Here is a 20567-nt window from a genome sequence, read left to right as displayed (position 1 = left end):
CAGTATTGAATTACTGTTTTTAAGTATGTTGTTTTATTTCTTAGAAAGATAACTGCCTCAAAGCTAGAAAAATATATTAGATGCCTTTTGGTGCCCATCTGCCTTTGTCTAGTGCATGAGAAAGTGAAACTTTGGCTTTCTTCAACAATCTGTTGATAAGCTGTCAAAGAACTCTTATTACAGCTTTAGTTTGGAACATGTTTTAATAACAAGTTTAATCATATACAGCTTTAGCACTTGATTTGCAACCATCTCTGTTGATTATAGGTGTATTTAGACTGCAAAGCAGATGATAGCCAATCAGAACTTATGAATAATGCTAACAAGTGGATCTCAGTCACTGGATGGAACATAACTAGTATTTCTATATTCATTGCATTTCAATTCTCTGTTTTGCACTGGTTGAATAGGAGAATACTGATAGTGTCTTTGCTCTTTAGGTGTGATAAAGAAATCAAAGTTTCCTATGCAGTGTACAACAGACTGTCATTGCTGCTGAAGTCTCTCCTTGCTATAACCAGGGTGACACCAGCTTACAGACTCTCCAGAAAGCAAGGGCATGAATATGTCATACTGTACAGGTAAACAGCTCACCTTAATGATTCACTCATCGGCCTCATCACTTTGCACATTGTCTGATTAGCATTCAGGTATTCCGTGATTAATTTTTGGACAGATGGTTGGATAGTTGATGCTATAGCTTTCCTATGTTTGTCTATCCATTCTCTCTTATGAACCTCAGCTTTTCAAAGCAGCCAAACCTTTTGTTTGTATACAGTCTTGATTCTTGTGGAATGTATTTTTTGGTCCTACTGATATATATCTCATTGTTGGAAAAGGAGCTTAAGACTTTTAAAAACAAGGTATCTGTATTCCACAGCCTTCTAAATTCCAGAATTAGATTAAAATTCTGTGTAACAAACTCTAATGCAGTTTGTTTTTAATTATTTGTCTGTGGATATAAAGAACTAGTTGACAGTTCTTTGAGAATTTTTCTTACTATTTCACCTCAACACATATGTATTATTGAATGTTTTTTTAATGCAAGTATTGTGTTAGGCCCAAGGAAGAACTATATAGAGCCCAGCCCTACTCGTATTTCTAATGTAATGGGGAAATGTTTGGTACATGCATAATTAAAGTAAAAAGCAGGATTTGCATAGCAGTGTCAGGGAAAACATACTGTGAAAACATAGGAAGCAAAAGTTTGATCTGGGTGGGAGATTAAGGCAGGCTTCATGGAGGAAGTGGCATTCAGACTAGACCTTGAGGGAGAGAAAATTTCATCTGCTGGGAGTGAGGGAGAATGATCATTCCAGGTCAGGCGTACAATGGGTGGCAAGGCATAGAAATTGGGGGCAGGATGTGAGCTATCCTCAGATTGTCGAATGGACCAGAGCGGTAGTGTCGAGGATATGTAGGAAAGTGTGAAAGCAGAGCATGGAATGCCAGAGGTTCCCAAATCATCCAAGACTCTTTTCCACATTAGTGATGAGCCATGGGTTTTAGCCTTTGGTTCACATGTACAGAGCTGATTTTGAGAGGAAATAAGTATAGTAGGATAGAAGGACCAAGGATTTGAACTTAACTATTTCTGTTGAAATAATCTAGCAACCTACCCATGTTTATTTTTCCAAGTTTTTGTTGTCTTCTCAGGTTTCAAGATGGGTATTCCCTTTGAAAATTACTAGACTTTTATTCCTATATAACTCTTATTTTTCGTTTCTCAGCATTCTCATGCTAAGTCCCCTTTAATTTGGTTCTTCTGTAAGTAGCCATGCTACACTACTAGTAGTGTACACTACTTAGTTAACTAGGACTTCTAGTCCTTTTCAAACCCGTGTTTAAAGTCTTCATTTAGTGGGGGAGGGTATAGCTCAATTGGTAGAGCGCATGCTTAGCATGCACGAGGTCCTGGGTTCAATTCCCACTACCTCCACTAAGTAAATAAATAAATAAACCTAATTACCTCCCCCCTCAAAAAATAAAATTCAATTTAAATAAGTAAATAAATAAACTCTTCATTTATCTTGTATCTCTGGAGTAATACAGTATTGCTCACTGATTGCTTATCATTATCAGGTGTGCTTTTGGATGCAGCTAACTAGTTTAAACCTTAGAGAAGTGGGTGGTCTCAGAGGTAGATTTAACTCTTTTTTTTTTTTCTTTTTATACTGTTGCTGACAGGTTAACAGTATAGCCTATACCATTAAACAATAGCCTTGTCTTTTTTTTTTTTTTTTTTTTTGCTGTACTATCATTTTTTCCCTGATCCTGTAGATTTGATAATTTCGCTATAGCTACATTGTTATAAAAACTCATTTGAAATTTGTTGTTCATCAAGACTAAATTAAAGTTTTGTCTACTATCTGTGAAGAAGACTTTTGCTTAGCACCTGAGTAGCATAAAGAGTATAGCCACAAGAAGGTATAACAGAATTAGATTATTTTAAGCACTGTACCAATATTCAAATGAGCAGCGAGCTGATTAAGTTTCAGCTTTTTCTCAGAGGGTGCTTGGCAAAATCTCCTTTGGCTACACTTTATTAATGTCATTCCTATATTACTTTATGGTAGGAGTCAGCAAAGTGTGGTCTGCAGACTGTCTGCTTGTTTTTATAAAAAAGTTATTTTACAACACAGCCACCCCATGCATTTACCTGTTATCAGTGCTACTTCTGCAGTACAACAGCAAAGCTGAGTAGTTGCCGCAGACTGTATGGCCTGCAAGCTTAAAATATTTGCTAACTGATCCTTTAAATAAAAATTTGCTTGACTCCTGCTTTAAGATGTCTGTCACTTTTGTACATGTATTTCAGCTACTTATACACGTTTCTTTTCTCCCCTCCAGACTATAGTGTTTGAGACCTACAATTCAGATTTGTCCTGAATCTTACCCATAATTTATCTTTATCTTATCCCTGACATCTAACCGTAGGGCTTTGTAGATTGTTGGAGCTTGCTTTTTATTGAACAAACCCATGGAGGGGAGGGTATAGCTGAGTGGTAGAGTGCATGCTTAGCATGCAGGATGTCCTGGGTTCAATCCCCAGTACCTCCAATAAAATAAAATAAATAAATAAATAAACCTAATTACCTCCCCCCAAAGGTAAAAAAAAAATTTTTTTTAAGAAAAATAAAATGAAAAACCCATGTATTAGTTTAATTTTTAACAATATTACTTGAAAAATATAAAAATACATTTTAAGTGTTCTTTGTAATTCAGACATTTAGCTAATTTGGATTGGCCTTCCCAGGGAGATTCATGGAAAAGTTCTGCTGTGTTTATATTTTTATATTTTAGAATAATCTTCCCTAGTTATTCTGTGGTGGACAAGATTTTCTAATTTCTTCACCAATTTACTTTGGAATGACTTTTGACGAGCACAGAGAGCTCCCTTTAATTGAAGACTACACTTCAAAATCCAGTACCTTCTATTGCATATTTGAAAGTGGCTAACTAAGAAACTAGATGTTGAGTTTTCATCACAAGAAAAAAAAATGGTAACTGTGAATGATGATGGATGTTAACTAGACTTAGTATGATCATTTTGCAGTGTATACAAATACTGAATCATTATGTACCCCTGAAACTAATATAATGTATGTCAATTACACCTCAATTAAAAAAAAAAATCTTGTACTTTCTCATAGTAGTCCCAGACCTATTTGCCAATTTTATTTATATATTTTTTATTTCCCAGTAGGTATACTTTATAAACACCTTGTAGGAGCAGGAATAAGAAACTTAAATGGCAATTTCCACTTAATTTTTATTTTCTGAATTTCTTAACCAGTCCTTTCCATTTACATCCCCATGCCTACAGCTTAATCAGGTAGTAGCAGTGTTGCTCCATTAGGAGAGGTGTTCATGCAAATAAGAAAAGAAGGATTGGTTTTATTTATTTTGTTTCTAGTTGTTGTGGTATACAGGCCCTTAGAATAAAGAAATCAGGTAACTTTTTTCTTTCTTTCTTCCTTACAGGATATATTTTGGGGAAGTTCAGCTGAATGGCTTAGGAGAAGGTATGTATCAAGGTTGAAAAACATTTGTAGTGTTAAGAGCTCCCCTGACTTCAGAGATGGGCTCGGATGCTGCCTGTAGTAATATGTGGCTCGTGGTTTTAGTATGCGTGATACAAGTAAGGAAAAGACGGGTGGTCCAAAGAGCCCCCAAGGAATGACTGACTAATTTTTCCCAAAGTTCCAGTAACTCTATTCTTTCTTACTCTTTGTACAATTGTCTGTTTTCCTAATTTTCTACAACGAGCATGTTAAATGTTTCTGATGAGTATCAACAGTTTTGAAAAATTGGAAATGAAACCACAAAAACCAGGAAGCTTTGTTGGAAATACCTTGTAAGGCCCTGGCTCTTTTCTGTACTTAGCTCCAGGGTGGCAGTTTGGGTGGGAGTGTGTGTACTTCCTAAATTTATGTGAGAAACTCCTCATGCCCCTCTGCTGTGCCTATACTTGTGGCACATCTGGGCAGGGTTGGTTAGGACTTGCTTAAGCTTTAGGACCAACAATCGTTTTACCTCTCTGAAGGTAGTTTTATCTGGAAATGCTGTTTCTCCTGACAATATTAGGTTAATACAGAATAAATTGAAAGAAAAAAATATATACATACATACACATAGGTATGAAATTTATGCTGCTGCACTCAAGGTGCTAAGTGGATAATGCCAGAGATTGTACAGCAGATGGAATGATTCACAGAAAGACAGACCGGGGGCAGTGTCAGTACTCTCTGGAAAAAAAGCTAATTGTTTATCTCTTCTCCTAGGTTTCCAGACAGTTCGTGTCGGGACAGTGGGCACCCCTGTGGGCACCATAACTCTTTCTTGTGCTTACAGAATTAACTTGGCATTCATGTCCACCAGGTGAGGAAAATGCTTTGGAATCCAACAGAACTCTTCTAAAGATAGTAGTTTTCTTCCTCCAAACCCGGTGGCTAAGCCTACAGTTGAGCTTTGCCATTGCAAAAGAGTTAAACTGAGAGAGAGTCCAGTTTCCAGACTGAGGAGTCTGAGTGTCCCAGAGCCAATGTAGAGTTGGTGGTTTATGTTTAGGGATGTGATAGTTAAGGCTCTTTGGTTCCTGCCAATAGGTAAAAGGTGAGAAGGGGCCCTCTGAGGAGGACCTCAGGGGGGCTGACAAGGCATTCTAACAAATATGGCAATTTTCCTGCTGCATTACAGGCACTTTGAGAGGACCCCACCTATCATGGGGATTATCATTGATCACTTTGTGGACCGTCCCTATCCCAGCTCCTCGCCCATGCACCCCTGCAATTACAGGTGAGGACTGTGAATGACGTTTTCCCCAAACTGCAGGTAGGCAAAAGCATCCATCTTGCACAGGTACATAGAGCATCCTTATCAGCACTCACTGATGGAGACCCCACGTGGAGAGAAGCAGAGTGGCTAGCTGTCATTCTTGCTGCTACCTGTAAGGTACACCAAGACTTAGGGTGTACCAAGTTCAGAAAGTTCTTGGATACTTTGAATCTTGACAGTAGTGATTTGATTTTACTTAAGAGACTTAAGAGTGGCAGTCATTTGTAGAATGTCCTTTGTAAATTAAATGCTTTTCAGGTCACCATTGGCACAGTTCAGTTGTACATCAGAATCAAACATCTCCAGGCCTAGATCCCAGAAAACAGAATTCTCTAGTGATGGAAATAAATATATATCAGGAAAGATACTGCCTTTCTGTGAAGGACTCATAAAGTTGGATAGGTTTTGTCTTTGAAGTCTAGACATTTGTTTCACTACGTTCTCTACTGCTGATAATTTTTTGGCCCCAGTACTAGCCAGGCTTAAGAAAATACTCTGGAATGATATTTCAGGTAAAATGTTTGGGTTTTTTTTAAAAAAAAAAAAAGCCACTGTCAACCTCTATATGCTGCTTTCTGGAAATGTTTGAAATTATCAAGGACTCAACATGCCTCTCTTGCCATTAGGGGCTCCGCCTGAAACAATTCTTGCCACAGCTTGCATCCTTATCTAACCTCTCTTTGTATCTTTTCTGAAGTTAACTGTCATCAGTCAGTTCATAATTTCTTTTCCACTCACTATAGAACCACCAGTGAGGACACTGGAGTAACATATCCTTCTGTGGAAGATTCTCAAGAAGTGTGTACCACCTCTTTTTCCACCTCCCCTCCATCCCAGGTAGGGGGAAGCAGGTTCTGGGGTGGCGGTAGTTATTTGGTACACATATGGGTCTTATGAAATGATGTCAAAATTTAGATACAATCTCTTTTGGTGGTGGTGATGGTGATTATTTCAAGGGGATTATTTTGAGGGATGAGGAATGCCTTCTTACCCAGCAGGTAACATTCCAAGAATTCTTTCTTTCTTTCTATCTTTTGGGGTGGAGAGAGAGAAAAAGAAGGATTTATTACTTCCAGCAAATAAGGAGAACACTGGGTATATTTCCCAGAGCAGTGTCTCTGTAGCCATTCTTAACCTAAAAGATTTACTTACCTTCCTGGGGACATCTTAGAATTCCCTAGAAAATTGGTCATGGAAAATTCCTAGAAAATCAAAAATGCATTCTGGTACCAGAGAGGTACTCTTAACTTACACCTGCTCATTTGGTAGCTACTTCTTTCATGAAATGATATATATGGTTTCTAATAATAGAAGGAGCATAAAAGGAGCTCATGATTATTTAGCATAAAATTTTGCCAGTAGGACACCAGCAGTGCAGTTTTACTTAATAGTTAACACGGATATCTGCCTATCTGCATTCTCTCTCTGAATATTTTTAACCATTAACTTTTCCACTTGAGTCCATCTGCAGTGTCCAATCCAGTTTCAATAAAACACAAGCTCCAAACAATGTGAAGTGCCTGTGTGGCCTTGTTGTATGAGGAACATCATACTGAGACTGCTTCAGATAAAGCATCATTTTTGCCAGCTGTCTTTCAGGGCACGTTCCTTCCCTTTCACCCCAAGTCATTCATCTTCTACCCACTGCCTGCCCATCATCTCTGTTATTTCACTCCTCTTTGCTTTCACATTGGATAGTTTCTTGTAGACTTAAGTCAGTTCTACTTTCTTTAATCGAGCACTGGATTATCCCTTTTCATCATCTTATTTGGGAGACCCAACAACTTAATTAGCTCTCCATACATTTTTATTCTCTATGTTTTTTAAATAAAGAAAAAATTAAAATTTATTCCATCCTGGGTTGTTGGATACTGAATTAAAAGCATAGTTCTAATTTGTTTTAAAAGCAGAAGTTAGGCACAAAAGCTAACTTTTATATGAAGGACTTTACAAAATCCACACATCACTGAGTTCTGTTGTCCCAGTTTAGAGTTGAAGAGATTCTTACTGTAAAATTGCCTAGACAGTTTGGTCTCGGGATGTGAGAATTGTTAGTCCCATCCCCCCATTAATATATGTAGGCATGGCTGTCGCCATTGAACTGGGGGCGGGTAGCTTCTGGTACACTTGTTGACAGACAGCAATCTTGACCAAAAAACAAAGGGGGCGATACATTTTCTTACTAGCGCACATTAGTGAGTAAAGTTTTTAGATAATCAAAATGTGAATGTCATTTAATGTTCATTAAACAGTTTTATTTTGTTTTACAATTGATAAATTCATACACAATAAATAAACTTGGGAGGTATGAGGGATGGTGAGGCCGGGCCTTAACAAATCAATTTGTCTCTTTCTTTGATACACTGGAGGTTTGACCCAACCCGCAGAATAAAGGGAAGTTAAGTAGTTTCTGTACCTGATGTTTGCAAAAAATGTTTGTTTACCTGTGTAAGGAGAGCCTATATTTTTCATGGTATCAGTTACCCTTGGTGTCTTGTCACGATCTCTCCAAGTTGCGCATCAATACTGAGCAGCCTGTGGGTGAACCCTGTCACTCACTACTGCTGGAGCACCTCTAATCAAGGCTGGTACAGTTTGGTGCAGAAATACTCATTTTAAATCTTGATGGTAGAACACAGAAAAATCATTTGCCACCTGTAAATACTGAAATAGTTTCTTCTTTGGTTTAACCTAGGAAATTGCATAATTGTTCAACAACTTCTATTTGAGCTTTTGCTAGAATCCAGTAAATACATGTTGATGGACTGTTTGTTTTGCCAACAAAATAAGGATCATTGTGTCATTTGGGCTCAGAGTTGAGTCAGGAAATAGTTGTGACCTTGAACCTGCTACTGGGACTTAAGGTCCTACCTCCAATTCTAAGCACTAATTAGTTAATTGGCGAGACTTAAAGATGGAACAGCAAGACCCAAAACAATCATCATGCCCATAATTAGCTTTGAATTCACAAGTCTTGAAAATGCCCCATCAAGTTCTCCTACACCAGCAGGGACTATAGCAGCGTGCACGCGCACACCCCAGTACCTACACCTGTATATGCACACTCATCCTCCCTGGGAGGATGGAGGAAAGTTTGCAGCTGGGTACCTGAGCATTTTAAAGTTCCAGCCAACCAATGTCAACTGTTTCAATTTGTCCCCGCAGATTCTGGGTCCCCAGAAAAAGGTTTTCAGTCTAGCATCTTAACTTCAGTGTCTTCATTCCTGCTCCTCACACCCTGCGTTGGTTCTTAGGTGTTTCCTGTTGGAGACTGTTCTCTAACATCCTCCCACCCTCTTTTGACTAAAGACAGACTAATACTTGGTTCAGGTTTCCCTGTTCACCAAGTTATAGCAGCGTGACTCAGCTTTGTCTTCCACCTGCTCATCAGGGAGACAGGCAGGCGGCAGAGTACCGGGGATAAACATCTCTTCTTCACATCCTTCCAAGCGGTCCTTGTGGGAAAGCAGCTGGGCAGCTTTCTCCCTGTTTCCCTCCTAATGTCCATTTTATACTTTTAAGCCCCTATTGCTGCTGCCCCTTCCGGAGTTTTTTCACTTCTTTCTCAAGTCCCTGTTCTTTTTTCTTCTCTTGTTTCTCCTGTGTCTGTGTGTATCTGTGCACAGTGTGTGTTTACTGTCACAAAGGCACATTTTCAGACCCCTCCTCCTGTGGTGACGGACACCCTGAGGGTCCCCATGGCAGGACTGGCCTTTTCCCATCAAGTGAGTTCATTCTGGGAAGAAGGGGATGTAATCAGATGACATCTTTTTATTTAAAAACTGTAAATAAAGTACAAGGTACAGCTATTTAAATATCCCCAAGTGTTCTGTGGGTTATTTTGAGGCGTGGTAATTGATTTTTAACAGGATACAGCCATAGCACAGCAGCCCAAAATAGGATTTGTCATTTGCCCCTCCTCCTGGCATTGATGTGAAAAATACATGGAGTTGTTTATATCTTATTTCCAAATAAACCGTTCAAGAGTGGTATTCTTTATTTTTTAATATAAATAGTTACCCTCCCAAACCCAGTGGTGATAGAGGGTATGATTAGGAAAAAGCTTTCTGTTTCAAAGAGGCCTCATGCTCAAAGGAGAAAATAGAATGACCTGGGAAAAATCTTATGACTTTGGCTCCAAATTCTGCCCAGGCTTGGGCTTCATGGATCTGCTGAGCTGGAAACCGAAACAGTTAGCTGAGCCCCTGGGAAAAGGGGGAGCAAGGAACTCATTTGAAGCCTTAGGAAGGCACAGTGCTGGGAATCTTAATCCCACTGCAGTCCAGTCTTGTTTTCTTATTTACAAAGTAACGGCCTGGCCAGTCTTTGGCCCTTACATCAGGCCCCTCACACTGTGAGGATGTGGGTTGGGGTCCATTCCTTACCTCTCTACTGATCTTGATCACTAGCCATACTCTAGGATTGCCTATTTTTCCCTCCTCCTTTCCTCTGCCCCTCTCTGTTTTTCTCTTGCTTAGCTCTCAAGCTCTCGCCTTTCCTATCAGCCTGCTGCCCTGGGCGTTGGATCAGCTGACCTGGCTTATCCAGTAGTGTTTGCTGCTGGTTTAAATGCCACACACCCTCACCAGGTATCTTTAAAGATGGGGAGGACACTGGGGGTTCCTGTGCTGCCTCCCTTTCCCGGATGCAGTTGAGGGGCCTCTTGAGACATCAGTATTATTCTAAGTGTTACGAAGCAAAGCTCTGCTGTAACTTTGAAAAACTAAGGTGACTCTGAGAGGAGGAGGCCTCTTAGAAGAGCTTCCCGAGTGTTTTCTCCCTCTCTTTTCCCTCTCTAGTGCTTACCTTGCATGTCTCCCATTAACTGAGTCCCAGAGGATAAAGATTTCCAAGGTTTCCTGCCCACTTGGTGGCAGCATTGGTGATGGAAAAGCTGGAGAGCGGATACCTTTATGCTAGGCTGTGTTTCCTCTTCTACCTGGTACTGCCATGATTCATGGTGTTTTTTTCATTTCTCTACAAAGCTAATGGTTCCGGGGAAGGAAGGTGGGGTACCCCTTGCTCCCAACCAGCCTGCCCACGGTACCCAAGCTGACCAGGAGAGGGTGGCAACCTGCACCCCTTCTGATGGCGCCCACTGTGCTGCCACGCCTTCCAGCAGGTGAGTTCACATCTTGGCTCTGCCACTGTTCAGACCAGCCAGGGGGCCTGTCCTCCCTGACACGTGCTTATTTAGTATCAGTAAAGAGTAGCTTTCAGCATTGGCTCAGGCTTGGCATTGGCGTGGTAAATGTGGAATCCTTAAAATGCCCGATGAAAATCTTACATTGCAGCTGGTACATGAAGATGCTGGCTCTGGGCACTGCTACCAACAACAAACAGCAAGGGCTTGCTTGGCTCTTTATCCTCTCATCCGGTGAAGGTGTTTTTCAGATGTTTGTCCCTTACCCCAAGTTTACTTCCCTTGGCGGCATCCTCAGTGTTTCCCGAAACCAGAACAAAGGTGTTGTTAACTGTAAGCCTGACGTCCAAGGTCACAGTGTATCTGTGGTGGAGGTTAGGATTGATTTTTCTTTTTCTACTATGTTTATAATTCTTTAGAAACAACTATTCTTTAGAAACAACTATTTTTCATTAAAATTAAAAAAAAAAACTTTTGTCTTTTATGTTTACAGAAGTGATATAGTCTGGAAAATTCTAATTTTGAAGACATTATGTAGAAAATGAAAGTTCCCATAATCCCACCCTGCAAAAATCACCATTGTTACTTCCTTTTAAAAGAGGGTCTCAGAAGGACTAAGTAATTTGCCTAAGAGAGCAATTAGCTCACAAAACGGCCGGGCACAAGCCCAGCTCCTCAGACTGCAAAGCCCCTGCTGGCTCTTTCCATTACACTTGGAGTTCTGTGGGAAGCTGCGGCTGCCCTGCCCTGCTCTGCTCTCCCTTACATGGAGGGCCCCAGAGGTAATGACGTTGATTGCCCCACCACATCCTAAGTGAACTTTCAGATAATAGAAATTCCTGGGGTTTTTTCCATTCCCACAGCGGAGTGGTGGGAGGGGGATTGTTTGGGAAGATATTTTTGTGCCATCCATCAGGAAAAGTAATTACTTTCATTCCTGGCTCCCCAAACTTCCATCCTCTTGTCCCTCCCCCATTACATAATCAAAGGAGGCTCCTTTTAGCCATTTTACACTCTGGTGTTCTGAGCCTTGAATCCTGGGTCATGAACAGGAGTAGCTAAAGAGAAGACCCTGTGTCAGGGTAGGTCGTCAGAGCTCAGGCCTTTCCTTAGTGCTGGTCCTCCCTGCTGGCTGGAGTCCAGAGGCCACTTGGACGGCACAGTTCTTCCCCATCTTGAGCCCCTGCTTTTGGACTTTCCCATCCTCTGCTGCTTGCAGGGCTGTGACTACTAGTCTGGCAGCCACAGTAAGGGCCCTTGTTTCTGCTGCTTAGAGCCCCCCATCATCCAGGACTCAGTATTAGTCTGCACGGAGGGAATGAGAGCAGCCAAATCGAATGTGGTGTTGAAAGACCTTGCTGAACAGAGGGATGACTGGGGGGAAGATGGGGGAGGAAATGTGGTATGGAGCACAGAGGACCTCAACCCAGACAAACTGTCATGGGTGGAGAATGCTCTGGCTATCTAAGGAGTCAAATTTTGGACTCTGGACTTGGAATAATGGCAACATCCTTTGTGAGGTAAGGCTTAAATTTAATATTGTACTGTAAGCTATGCAGTCTTACAGTATCTTTAGATAACAAAACAAAAAGAAGACAGGGAAAAGCTACAATCTTGAGTCTGGCTATGTATGTAATAGATTAATATAAAATTACAGTTATTTATAAGAGCTGCTTCCCTATATGTTTGCACAGTGACTGATGCTTATCATTGGTATTAAAAATTAATTTTATGCAGTCTTCACACAATTGTAACACTAAGTTTTATTCACATATGTGTAATTTTTGGTTGTTTCCAGGAAATGCAGTCCTCTCCTCTCAACTCAAATAGGAGGGTGACAGTGGCAGCAGCCAGCCTGCATTTTGCCATTCCCCATGAGGTGGGCGGGTGAGGGGCAACCCCTGCCCTAGGCTGCAGCCCCGCAAGATAGATTTCTGGGGAATGAAGTAAGTTCTGCTGTGGTTTGAGAATGAGTACCAACATTACCTTTCTTCTCAAGCGAGGATACTGAAACTGTATCAAACAGCAGTGAGGGACGAGCCTCCCCCCATGACGTCTTGGAGACCATCTTTGTCCGGAAAGTGGGGGCTTTTGTCAACAAACCCATCAACCAGGTGATTTTTCTGCCCCTGCCACCTGTGAGAATATCTGAGCCCTTAGAGTAAGGCCTTAACCTGGGATAGTGGAACCACTGAAATCACATGCAGAGTTGTTTGTGTATGTGTGGGTACATGCACAAGTGCGTGAATTTATTTGAAGAGGGTTAATAACCTGTGACATCCCTCCAGAAGAAATTAAGAACTACTGCTCTGTGATCACATAGTTGAGGGAGACTATGCCATTTAGTGCAGACACATTGCACTGAAGTGTCATTGCCTCAGCTTAACTTGACCTAGGAGGTTCCACCTCACTTCTGCCAGTGAAGAACAGTTGTTACTGAACTACTGTTAGTCAAGCTTCCAAAGCTGAGTCCCAAGGTCCTAGGGAGCCTTCACCCCTGTTGATGCTGTGGGCATGTGGTGGGAGGCAGAGGAGATTGTTGGGGGTGGGGTCTGCAACAAGACAGGAGCCTGGGTGTGCGAACTTGCTGGACCTCCAGGCTTCTGGTGGCCTCTAATGAAGCACACAGGCTGGGGTGGGGGTGGTGAAGGGGACTGATACTTTCTCCCCTGTCTCATCAGGTGACCCTGACCAGTTTGGACATACCTTTTGCCATGTTTGCTCCTAAGAATTTGGAGCTGGAGGATGCCGATCCCATGGTGAGTCCCTGGTGGACTAAAGTGGACTTTGCAGTGAGGTAGTGCCAGAGTCGTCGTCCTTCCTGGGCGAGTCAGTATTCCTCCACAGACCATTAGCCATGCCCCTTGGCTCATGGATTTGCAGCCAGTGCACAGAGCCACCCCTACCTCTGGCTTATTCTGAAACAGGTGAATCCTCCAGATTCCCCAGAGACTACATCTCCTCTCCAGGGCAGCCTGCTATCTGATGGCTCCAGTGGGGGCAGCAGTGGCAACACCCAGGACGACTTTGTTATGATCGACTTCGTAAGTTGCTATCACCTTCCTTGACCTTTGCTGCTTCCAGGGAGATTAACCTGGAAGCATCCATTGCACTGGAACAGGACTTCTTCCTTCACAGGGTCAAATGGGCCAATATAGACAGAGGGAATGGGGCAGCGGGTGCTGGCTGTGCATTTTAAGTGGGGAACCTGCCCTCATACCCTGCTTGGGGAGACATTTGGAGGCCCATGAGCAGTAAGGCATTTTATGTCATGTCTTTGGTTGAAATTCAACTTGAAATGGGATTTTCCAGTGGTATCCGCACAGGTCCTATTTGTGAATGGATAGCCTTTGTGTCTGAAAGGAGTGTGAAGGAAAGGGACCTAAACCCACCCAGGGTAGAGAGGAGTCATCACCAGGATTAATTCAGCTGCCCAGAAGGGAAAGGTGTAAAGATTCCTCTCTCCAAGATAAACCTAGAGGAACCTTTTCTTTGATAACTACCGGAAGGAAAGAGGGTTGTTAATAGCTTACGCCCTCAGATTTTTCTCTGTGGTCCAAGGCAAGCTAAACTTGAATCTGTCTTGTTTTTTAAGAAACCAGCTTTTTCTAAAGATGACATTCTTCCGATGGACTTGGGGACCTTCTATCGTGAATTTCAGAACCCGCCTCAGCTGAGCAGCCTCTCCATAGATATTGGGGCACAGTCCATGGCTGAGGACTTGGTATGGAAACCCCTTCCCCACACACCTCATCCTCTGACCTCCCTTCCCCCTTTGATTGTCATTCCTGCCCTAGAGGCCTGTAAATTTCTTCCTGTTCCTTACCACCCTACCATCGCCCATCTTCCCTGTTACAGGACACTTTTAGACCATGGTCTTCCTGTGATCGCACTTGAGATTTGCGTCGTGTCTGGCAGTCATTATCTTGAATTTGCTTGCGCTCACTTCCTCATTTCCTCTGCACTCTCGCGGCATTTCTCACACACTCCTGTTTGGTGCCCGATGTTTCCTACTTGCTGATGCTGCAGAGCCAGGCTGCTCCAACAGCTCTTGCCATCAGCTGTTAAGCTTGCCAGGCTGACGCCATGGTACAGGCCAGAAGAAGTGGAAGGCCCAGCGTGTTGGTGTTTTTGCCCTTGCCTCAGAGAGCTCGTTCTCTGCTGCTTGTGTTAAACCAGATGTCCTGATACTGACTGTAATTGCCACATCCCTGTTTAGGGCATTTCCTGTTTCCTGCCTCTGAAGGGCAGAGGAGTGCCCTGCACAGCCGCACAGTCAGATGTAAGGGTCTCTCTGCCTGAGGTGGGAACATCACCTCCTATATTGAAATCAGAGGAATGGCTCTAGGAATAGAAATCTAGGAATAGCTGCCTTGATTTGCTTTGGACAGAGAAGCATGCTCAGTAATGATCACAATGCAGTAATAATGTCATTATTAGTAGTAAGATTTTTTGAGGCTTTCTCGGTGCCAAACATTTTTCTCATGAATCTTCATGAGGTAGGTTTTCTTATTATCCCAGTTTACAGATGAGAAAACTGACACTGAGAACAAATAACTTGCTGGTGGTTACACCGAGCTGGCATAACAAAACTTTTGATTCCAGACATTCCCGCTTCTGATTTTAGGCTTTTAAACACTGATTCCCTGGCCTCTTGTTTGAAATGTGCTTGGAAGGAACTGGAGTCCAAAGGCTCTCGACGTGATGCTGCCGCCAGTACTGGCCCATTGCCCCGGTCTCCCAAACCTGCCCAGGCATCTGGTGTGTCTGGGTCACTTTGTAAGTCCTGTGGTAGGAGAGTGTCCCACCTCTGCCAGGTACCTAGTGCCCATCAGGATGTCTTCTGCGATGGTTGAACTCTTCAGAGGTGCGGATTCATCCATCAGTGGAGACACACCACCTGATTAGGGCCAAATTTTAATTAACAGTTGATACCTGAGGGCAGTTAAACTTAACTCCTTGTGGTTCTGTTGTCTTCTCTTTTTCATTCTCTCTCAACCCCTTCTAACCCACCCCCTCCTCAGCTGGTGCGAAGACGCAGCAGATTCCTCGGCCTCACCACAGACCCGCTGAGTCACAATCTCTTGGGAGTGTGACTGGGACGGCCTTGTTCGTGTGCCCCCAGGGGATTCTGATGCCTGCCCCACACAGGCTATGAAGAAATCATTTGTAAACTTTCTGAATTTGTAGGGGTCTAAACCTACTGTTGTATTCTAGTGTCCGTCTAATCTGTGCCAGAGATATTTCAATGTTGAATTTCTCTGTGTCATCCTCTTGTTGGCCTGGTCCTTTTCTGTCTCATTGTGTGTGTGGCCTGCTTGGATTCCCTAGGCTGTTCTGTTCACCTCCCCAGCCCCCACTGTCGCCTGCTGGACAGACGCCCACTGGCTGGTGCCTGCTCGGCGCTCGGCTCTCCGGCCCAGTGCTGCCGAGCCAGGCTCTGCCGCACTCTGTTCAGCCCAGGTGACGGCTGACTTCAAGGCCCTGCCTGAATAAGCAGCTTTTCTTTCCCCTCCCGGTACAGGACTCACTACCAGAGAAGCTGGCTGTGCACGAGAAGAATGTCCGAGAATTTGATGCCTTTGTAGAAACTCTGCAGTAAAAGTTGGTGTCCTCGAGTACCAGCAGCCTCCCCTTTTTGTGGTCCCAGGAGACAGAGCCTTCCACTCATCAGCTGCTCCCATCCCTCATCCTGCTCCAAGCCAGGTGGGAGGGAGGCTGGTTTCTCCCACAGGGAGACTCATGGCAGCAGTGAAAGCCAGCGATAACATTTAAGAGGACTCACCCTTTGGCCTCCTTCAACGGGGGGGCCCTCTGCTTACACCGCCTTGGGCAACTGCTTCACGAAGGCTGTCAATCTGCTCCTCCTGCTGGCCCCCTGCCCCGGGTTTGCCCTGCAGCTGGCCCCTCACCATCAGCCATTTGACATTCCAGCTGGTAGCCCAGGGACTGGTGTGGAGGCAGAAAGAGGAAGGAGACAGTGCCAGGGGGAGGGAGGAAGGAAGGGCCCCTTTAGGTCTTTTTTTTCTTCTTTAGTTCTGGTATCTTCTTCCTCTCTCTGTCTGCCCCATGCCTGTATTTTTGGCAACATGGCAGGCCTCCTGCCCAAGATGATGGGAACTCTAAAGTCAGCTGTTCCCACCCTTAAAGGCTGTGCCAGCCCATCCGAGCAGCCCTGGTGGCTGCCTGTGCTCAGCTACATAGAAACAGAATCCTGAGTCTCTAGGATTCTGTCATTAGAGTCACAGCAAAGGTTCTTCTCTATCCTCTCCTCCCTCCCCCTGTTGCTGCTCCTTGGTTATAGAACATGGTAAATATTTATTACTTTCAGAGAAATCAGATATTTTATAGAGAAAGTATGTTTGAGGTTAGATGTTTTCACTTGGGGAAGGTGGAGGGCCTCTTCCTGGGGCAGCACCTCCTCCCATGGAGGTTCCTCAGATTCGGGGTTGCTGCTCTGAGGATCTTCCTTCCCGTGTATATATATAAGGTGGGATCCAAGAATGGGGCTGGCTGAGGGCAACAGAACCTCCTAGAATCGCTGCATTTGAACTGACAACGGGCTCTACCTTGGACACGTCCATATTCCTGACGAGAGCCTGGAATCTCTCTCCCAAGTGACTGATGCTGTTCTGGCAGCCCAGGAAGTCTTGGGTGTGAAATGTGATGACTCCTCAGAGTTGTGCCACGTGCCGTGCTCAAGGGGCAATGTGTGTGTCCCGCTGTGGCCCCGGGGAAGGCCAGACAGGCCCCTCTTGGGACACTTGTTCCTGTTTCTCAGAGCTGGGTAATGGGCCTTTCCTCCTGCCTGGGCCTGGCCACCACCTTTCTTTAACCCCCCCTGAGGTTTACTGATTGGATTGGTTTCTTGTTGAGAAACCACAGCTGGGCATACAATTGACTTAACCCTTCAGGAATTGTTACTTGCAAGTCAAGGGCCTAGCCTCACCCACTGACCATCTGTTCCTCGCAGCCTAACTGGTAGTCGCAGCCAAGGAAAACAAGGCCCACCCCACTCCTCCCGGCCCACCTGGGGTCTTCACTGGCAGCAGCTGTTCTGCAGCAGAGCAGGTGGCCCTCAGTTGCTTGTTAGTAAATGCATATGACATTGTCCCCACCTGTGAGGCTGATCTCTGAGGGCTGGGGTCAGCTGTGATGCTGTCTCAGTCGGGCTGAGCCCTACCTCTGCACATTCTGCTGCCGCAAAGAAGTGTTCCCAGGGGTGGTGTCCAACTGACCCTCCTGTCTTTGGGCCAGAGCACACCATGGCCTGCTAAACCAATCCAGGTTTACCCCCAAGGCCCCAGCACTGAAGGTCCTGGTAAGTTACTGATTACCCCCACCCCTACCTCACCCCAATATCTCAGCCACTGCCCTCCTTCCAAGGCCAAATGTGAAGAGGCCTGTTAGCCATTTTCCTCTTTGATTCCTTATTGTTGGCCTCTGCAGGCAGCAGCCTTTCTTCAGGACCCCATCAGTGAGAGGCCAGGGAGGCTGAGCCCTGACTTTTGAGCTGAGCCTGGGAGGAGCAGAACAACTGTCAAGGCCGGCCCTTGCCCCTCAGCCCTGTACAATGAAAGGTATGAGCCCTAGACTGACCCCCGCAGCACCCCCGGGGTAGGGCTGGGACCATCACCTGTCTCCAGGTGGGAGAGCCCCTCCCCCTCCTCCAGCCTACTTTATTTGGAAATATGGAGCTATACTTTACAATGTATTCAAGAGATTTTCAATAAATTTTTTTTTTTCTGTACTTTACAACCTCCTGTCCTACAAGTCTAAAAACCTAGCTCACTTCTATAGGCCCGGGTCACCGACAGGCTCCACGGAGGGAGGAGCGGTGCCACGTGAGGTGCAGGCTGCAGAGCCAGGCAGGCTGTTTGGAGTTGGGGGCTGGGCCACTTCCAGCTGTGCCACCTTGGGCTGGTCAGGGAACCTCTTAGAGCCTCATTTTCCTTGGCTGTAATGTCCCCATTTCAGAAGTTGTTTGTGACTATTCAGTGAGATAATGTGCATGAAGTAGGCATGCATGTCAAGTGTGTCCATAGTGAAACCTTCATACCGTTAGGCCAGTATCTTCAGCTCCCCATCCTCCCTTCATGGCACGCTTACCACTCGCCCTAGGCAGCAGCGTTTGGCTCAGAGGGAAAGACAGCTGGCAGGTCTCTGCCATGTTTCCAGCAGAGGCCAGGCAGGTGGTGGGGGCTCCCCAAACTGCCTGGGATGTTTGCTGATCTGCTGTGAGAGGTCATGGCTGTGCAAACCAGACAGAAGGGAAGGAACGGGGTGAAGTAGCAGGAAGTCCAGGGCTGTGCAGGTTTGTCTGGCTGACCTGGTCTGACAGCTCGAGCCAGGCACTGGGAGGGCCTCTCAGAAGCCAGGGAAAGTAGAAGAGCCCTGCGGGGATGAGTCCTGCCTGGCCCCCAGGGGCTCACAAGGCAGGTGTCTCAGACCTGGCAAAGCCAGCTCCTCCCTCCTGGTAGTTTGCCCGTGGTGGGCAGTGTGGGGAGGGAGTGGAAGGTGGAGCCCGTGCCCCAGAGGCAGAGGTGGTTCTAGAGGCCAGAGACTAACAGAGCTGGTAAGTGCTGTCTTGGTTGCCTAGAACACCCTGCAGGCTGAGACCAAGCCCGAGGACAGGGGAGAGTTGGTGAGAAAATTCTAAACTCGGCCCAAATCTGGGGCTGAAAAGAATGGGCCCGCCCACTGCTGCCACTATGAGCCCTGGGAGCCCTTGCTGTTAGTGAACTGCATGTGACATGGACCATGATACCGGACTATGCAGCCAGTCAGGGTGGTCACCCAACCCCTGGGTCAGAAATGGTGGAAAGACTGTCCTTGGAGTCCTCACCTTCAGTTGGGGTCTCCCAAAAGCCAAGTTTTCAGTTGCCCTGTGTCTGATGGTAGTGTCCTACCCCTTTAAGCTGTCTCCCTACACTCTGCCCCTGGAGACCCATGTTGCCAAGGCCGGGGTAAACTGGCTTTTGAGTCACTCAGCAGAGGCCCTGCCAGGAGCCCAGCCCAAGTAAACAGCTCTCCATCTCCCACTGCCCTGTCTCGTCATTTCCCTGGGTCACTGCCTCTCTGTTGTAAAGTCACCCAGCTTAGAGCTGAGCAGAGCCAGGGAGACGGGCTGCCTGCGCCTTCTGTTCAAGCTACCTGGACGAAGGTCCTAGCTGTGCAGGGGACTGGTTTCATGGAGCTCAGTGCCTGTTTTTATAAATATTTTAACACCAGCTTGATCCTGCAGCTTTGGCCTGGCTTCTCCAGCCCAAACAAGCAATGAGGAGAAAAAGACAGGCCTGACTGAGGCCACCATTGCCTCCTGATTGCCAAGCAGCAGAAAAGCAATAAACAGCTGGAACTTGACCACTGTACCTAGTGAAGTTCTGACCTGCCCGTCCCACGACAAACTTTTTTTTTAAGTGGGGCAAAATACAAATACATTTTACAATCTTAACCTTTAAAACAAAGCAAAATCTGCTTAACAGAGGAAAGGAAGACTGGATCTTTCATAGCCTCCATCTGACTAGGTGGCAGGTGGAAACAGTCAAGGTTCAGGCTGAGGGGAGGGTGGGGAGGAGCAGGATGGTTAGGAAATGAGGGTGCCAACCCTGGCTGCTATACAAATGTAGTACAGTTGGCCCTCACATCTGTGGGTTCCATATCCGAGATTTCCCCCAATTTCAGGTAGAAAATATTCAGAAGAAAAACATTCCAGGAAGTCTCCCAAAGCAAAACAAATTTGCTACATGCTGGCAACCATTTACATGGCATTTACACTGTATTAGGTATTACAGGTAATCTAGAGATGATTTAAAGTATATGAGAGGATTGTGTGGATGATAAATATGACACCATTTTACATAAGGGAATGAGCATCCTCGGATTTTGGAATCACAGGGCGGGTGGTGGTGGTGGCTGGAACCAACCATCCACACATAGGGAGGGATGACTATATCTCATCTTCAGAGAAAAGAAGTAGAGTCTCAGAGGGGGTGCCAGTTACATGATTGTTACCAGTTAGAGCTGGTTGTAAAGTGATGGAACTAGGATTCAAATCCTGGTCTGACTCTAAAGCCCATGCTGTGGT

General features: G+C 45.0%; 1 protein-coding gene across 6 annotated transcripts in view; it reads left to right on the top strand.

The window, feature by feature from the left end:
• ATG13 (autophagy related 13) overlaps positions 1–18230 on the top strand; it is a 42729-nt gene extending 24499 nt beyond the window's left edge. For 2 of the 6 annotated variants that reach the window (XM_045524033.2, XM_010964608.3), the window contains 13 exons: positions 441–581; positions 3985–4025; positions 4785–4881; positions 5200–5298; positions 6081–6174; positions 8964–9062; positions 9816–9926; positions 10323–10459; positions 12480–12594; positions 13162–13239; positions 13408–13524; positions 14076–14204; positions 16005–18230. In XM_045524033.2, the coding sequence (XP_045379989.2) occupies positions 441–581; positions 3985–4025; positions 4785–4881; positions 5200–5298; positions 6081–6174; positions 8964–9062; positions 9816–9926; positions 10323–10459; positions 12480–12594; positions 13162–13239; positions 13408–13524; positions 14076–14204; positions 16005–16082 (1336 nt within the window). In that variant the 3' untranslated portion in view covers positions 16083–18230. The remainder of the gene's footprint in view (positions 1–440; positions 582–3984; positions 4026–4784; positions 4882–5199; positions 5299–6080; positions 6175–8963; positions 9063–9815; positions 9927–10322; positions 10460–12479; positions 12595–13161; positions 13240–13407; positions 13525–14075; positions 14205–16004) is intronic. The other 4 variants (XM_010964604.3, XM_045524035.2, XM_045524037.2 and 1 more) reach the window with 4 other exon arrangements.
• The last annotated feature ends 2337 nt before the right edge of the window (positions 18231–20567 follow it).

This window comes from Camelus bactrianus, chromosome 10 (genome assembly GCF_048773025.1).
Source record: "Camelus bactrianus isolate YW-2024 breed Bactrian camel chromosome 10, ASM4877302v1, whole genome shotgun sequence".
NCBI classification, from domain to species: Eukaryota; Metazoa; Chordata; class Mammalia; order Artiodactyla; family Camelidae; genus Camelus; species Camelus bactrianus.
This window is presented reverse-complemented; position numbering and strand designations above follow the sequence as displayed.